The 5,043-nt window shown below is 46.0% G+C and overlaps 1 protein-coding gene across 13 annotated transcripts in view; it reads right to left on the reverse strand.

Moving 5' to 3' along the window:
- camk2g1 (calcium/calmodulin-dependent protein kinase (CaM kinase) II gamma 1) overlaps window positions 1–4,842 on the reverse strand; it is a 73,389-nt gene extending 68,547 nt beyond the window's left edge. For 12 of the 13 annotated variants that reach the window (XM_084077487.1, XM_084077490.1, XM_084077486.1 and 9 more), the window contains exons 1-2: window positions 4,536–4,738; window positions 242–336 (exon numbers count right to left, since the gene is read on the reverse strand). In XM_084077487.1, the coding sequence (XP_083933613.1) occupies window positions 242–336; window positions 4,536–4,603 (163 nt within the window). In that variant the 5' untranslated portion in view covers window positions 4,604–4,738. Of the gene's footprint in view, window positions 1–241; window positions 337–4,535 lie in introns of all 13 variants that reach the window. The other variant, XM_084077485.1, reaches the window with a different exon arrangement.
- Window positions 4,843–5,043: the final 201 nt, after the last annotated feature.

The following is a 5,043-nucleotide window of genomic DNA, read 5'->3' on the forward strand; positions in this document are numbered from 1 at the left end:
TATTCAAAGATTTGCACACATTTTCTCGATTTTTCAAAAATAGCAGATCTACAAGATCTATGAGCTTGTATATCTGCTATTTTTGAATAGCCAAAGTTCTTTGTGTGTGTGTGTGTGTGTGTGTGTGTGTGTGTGTGTGTGTGTGTGTGTGTGTGTGTGTGTGTGTGTGTGTGTGTGTGTGTGTGTGTGTGTGTGTGTGTGTGTGTGTGTGTGTGTGTGTGTGTGTGTGTGTGTGTGTTACCTCTAGCGGACAGCTTCTTAGTGTTGATTATTTTTGCGGCATACTCCTGTCCCGAGGACTTCTTAACACATCGGCGCACCACTGAAAAAGCTCCCCTAAGGAAAAAGAGACAATAAGACCAAAGAAATCAGCTCTTTTCTCTTGCAACTTTCACACATGACAGTGTTATTATTATGCACACAATTTGACACAAAGCATCATCGCCTTGTGTCGCGGAACTTAATACAACCGTAGACAGCGATACTTTTATTAGCAGCAGCGTCCAGAATCCGCTGTAGATTATCCTCAAGTTGTCTAAAAATCAGTTTTTAGATTACTTAGCAGATGGCCAAGTGGCTCTCTGTGGAACCTTAATCAGGGCCTTATCCGATATGACACATTCATTTTCCCCCAAAAAATGCCAACATTGAATATAATCACACGGTGGCCATTTTGCCCGTATATCACACTTGAATAGACATGTACTGTAATAGCTCAAATCGGAACCTCTCCCTCCGCCACGGCTCCAAGATGAGGTTCCACGCAGCTCGTGCCGTTTGAGCAGGACATTTTCGACTATGTATGATTCTTACCATTTTCCGCACATCGTAAAAGAAAATCGTAACTGACGGGTTGAAACAAGGGTTTTAATCGCTTAAAATGTCAGCCTGTGGCCAGTCAACCCCCCGTCCGCATGCGCAGTACTGCTCCCGTAAGATTGCATTGGGAAAACATGGCCACAGGCTGACATTTTAAGCGATTCAAACACTTGTTTCAACCCGTCAGTTAAGATTTTCTTTGCCGCTAGAAGTTAAAACATCTGAGAGCAGTGCGGAAAACCTTTACGTTTTGGATACGATGTGCGGAAAAGGTAAGAATCGTGCATAGTGGAAAATATTCTAAAATGTCCCGCTCAAACGGCACCGAGCTGCGTGGGGCTAGTACTGTAAGAGCATAATGGCCGCTGTGTGATATGGTCAATGGCAAGTCTCTCCATCTGAAATTCTTTCACCAAAATAATCTTCACCAAGGAAATGCAACCAGAAGCTCTCGGCTGTGCCATACAGTCCATTATGTATTGTGTGGCGATTGTTTATCTTAACGAGTGCATCGCACAGAGATGGAAACATAACAGAATAATGATATTCAGTTATGTGTCTGGACAGTTTTATACATGCACATCATGGAAAGGTCAGCGCAGACATTAGTCAGCGCCGGGGCAAGAAGATTATTCAACTATTCAGTCCAAGATACTTAAAAAGTAGCAGAGTGTCCTGGTGGTTAAAGCCACTGACCGGCGTCCTGGAGAAGTTCACAGGTTCAATTCCTGCTGCAATAATGTGTCCTGGAGCCTCTAAGACAGGGACAGGAATGTCTTCAACATTTTTCAGGCCAAGGACCCCTTAGCTGAGAGGGAGACGAAGCAGGGACCCCCACCACATTGCATACAATTGTGTTGCAGATTAAACATGTCTTGTCCATAGATTTCATAGATATAGCTTCATAGACTATCAGTGTTGTGTGAAGTAATGTGTTTTGTTTATTTCAGACATTTAACCACTGAACCCCTCAATACTTTGTAAACTTGACCGTTGGCTCTGTACTTGATCTGCTCTTTTTTCCCTCTACACCAAACATCTTTGCCGAAAATATACGATCGTCAAGCACACAACGCCTCGGAGGGTGAGGTGTTGTGAGCTTGTCGATCTGCTATTTTCGGCTAATGTACCCCTCAGAATAGGGATTCTAGGGTTGAAAAAATCCATATCAATATCACACAAAGGTTTGGCGGCCCCCCTGTAGTAACTATGAGCTATGAGGACTGCCTAGGGGTCCCGGACCCCCTGTTTTAGACTCCTAAGACAATAAATGCCTAATTGCTCATGCATCGGGTAAGGGTGTCACACAAATCATACTAGTAAGGTACAGTACATAGCATGCCTCAGATGAAAAGACTAGTAGTTCTCATTTTTTGGTAAAGTAATACTATGTTATGAATTGAATGATGACTGCATCACAGGTTCAATATAGTACCTCTAGTGCAATACACACTAGACCTACTAGTACAGTACAGTCAGAGCCTTTGCCTTCATGTGATATGTAGGGCTGCAACTTCAAGACTGCATTCCACTCCCCCAGCACAGCACTCTGCACTTACTGTCAATTATTTAAAAGAGAATGACAGGTGACAGAAATATGCTGCTTGCTTTAAAAAGTCATATGAGGGGAATGTAGAAAAATCAAGATGGAAATGGTTGCAGAAAATGTGCCGGCCTGGGCAGTGGTCACTGGTCAGGTTCCAGTGGATGTGAAAACACAGCCCTGCCCATGCCTCCACCGTGGTAAACTGTGGAGGGGGGGATGTGACAGTTGTTACACAGCTACAACCATGGAAACCAGGTGTGTGCACCACGGAACAATCACCGGGCATTGATTACTGTCAATCACTGGGGGCACAGAGTGGAGAGAGGAAGCAATAGTAGCAGGAGAATTAGTGGGGAGGAGGGGGGGGGTTGATTTCATGGTGGGGGCCAAAGCCGTCCCCTGCATGCTGTCGCTTTGCTTTGGTCAAAACAGCAGGAATTACAAGAAGAAAGCCTCTATCGGCCAAATAGAAGAGAGAAAATCTGATGCTAATGATGATGATGGCCCCGTTTTATCACCATCATCAAAAAAAAAATCTCGCCACAACAATACCTTTCACACCACATCAACCCCCCCCCCCCATAATAATATTAATGCAGCGGTGCAGCGTGCATAACGCTACTATAACACGATGATGACAACGTATTTATTGATAACTGGTGACGACAAGGCCAGCTGCGGTGTGCTGCTGGGGGGGGGGCGGGGGTTAGGGGGAGGAGGAGGAGTGGGGGTTATTATACTGCAAACCAAAAAAAAAGCGATAATAAATGCACAGCCTAATAATCCTTATCAATAGATCTTAAGGTGGGTCTAACGTTACTCAACACGGTCACACCAAATCATCTGCAGCTGCTTGGGAGAGAGAGAGAAACGGTCGGCCTAGCACAGACCTAAAGCCTCTAGTAGTCTCTCTAAACCTGCATACACACACTCACTCACACACACAGGGCTGTGTCACACACACACATATACACACACACACACACACACACACACACACGCACACACACGAGGACAGACAGTGCAGCAGCTATACTGACAGGCTATACATACACGCGTCGCTAGGTTTTATAGACAAGCTATTACGTTGTATAAATAACATCTATATCATAAAAGTTGATTTAATCCTCTAGCTAAGATGGGAGATCACTGTCTTAAAGGGGATTCGTAAGGGGAGGGGGGGGGCTTGGTTCAGCATTGCTGCTGCTGCTGCTGGCTGCGAAACGCACACACACATACACAGCATTTTTTTTTTAAATAAATAAATAAAATAATATTAATACAACTTTCATGAGCGACGGTTTCCTTCGTTGTTCTTTTTTTACTTGGGTCTATATAAATACGGGCCTGAAATGCATGCAGTCCGAAGTGTGTTCGGACAGGAACGATAACGATAAAGATACGAAGTGTTCTTCTGGGGGGGGGGCAGGGTAAGGGGGGGTAAGGGGGGGGGGGTATTTGGTATGACAGCTTCGTCTTGGAGGTGGTGGTAGTGGTCCCACCAGCGGGGCTAATAACATGAGGAGGTGGAGGAGGGCACCAAATGTCACAGAGGGGGCTTTTATTATAGCTCCTCCAAGAGGAGACAGAACCACAACCCCCTGACAGATTACAATAAAAACATAAATAAAAACAAACCACACTCTTCTTATCATCAACAACATAATAAACCAATAAGCTGATGGACATCTTTCAAACGCAGGGCGTTAACATACATAGCCAACATTCACCCTCAACCACCCCAGCACCACCGTTAGCTTAATGCCCACCACAAGACAAGAAGGAGAGGTATAGCTTCTTTAGCCAAGTTAGCTTAGCTTACTTCATCAATGCATATCAACGGGGGCTTGGGCTTTAGCCAGTTTAGCTTAGCTACTTTATCAATGCATATCAACGGGTTTTTTTGTAGCAGCCAGCTAAGGCTAGCTATAGCTAGTAGCAAACCCCAAAGCACAAGCAGCAGCAACGTTTTTTACTGCGGGGGAGAGAGGAAGATAAAGCTAAAAGACACCCTCCACAAAAACGACTGCCAAGAGAAATAACAGACCTACAAGCTAACAGCGACGTGTTTAACGCGTCGCTGTTAGCTTGTAGGTCTGTTATTTTTCAAGTATAACGCGACACACTGACTGACTGACTGACTCCCCTTGCTTTTTTTTTCACTGCTTACTTTCCCAGCTCCTCGTAGAGTTGGTATTCGTCGGTGAACCTGGTGGAAGTGACGATGGTCGTAGCCATGGCTGTTGGTGTCGGTGGTGACAGTAGGAGAAGCCGTGTCTCTGTCTCTGTGAGCCCCGGGGAGGAGGAGGAGGAGGAGAAGGAGTTGGTGGTGGAGGTACGACAGCGGGCTCTGGCTCTCCGTACGGGGGGATCCTTAGGGGAGGAGGAGGGTAGAGAGCCTTGGCTTGGTGGAGGAGAAGAACCAACACCACACTGACTGGACTGGACTGACTGACTGACTGACTGGCTAGAGCACCTTTCTCTCTCTGACAGCAGAGAGGGGCTGAGAGAGGGAGAGAGAGAGGGAGGGAGGGGAGAGAGAGGGGGCGGGGTGAGGGAGGAAGGGAGGGAGGGAGGGAGGAGTCTACTAGATCCTGACTAGATAGATCCCATGGCCAAGAGGGGTGGCCCGGTGCTATGATTGGTTAGTTGGTTGTCACGACAACTGTTGATTCTTT

Source organism: Gymnoscopelus microlampas (assembly GCF_963454915.1).
Source record: "Gymnoscopelus microlampas genome assembly, chromosome: 14".
Taxonomy (NCBI): domain Eukaryota; kingdom Metazoa; phylum Chordata; class Actinopteri; order Myctophiformes; family Myctophidae; genus Gymnoscopelus; species Gymnoscopelus microlampas.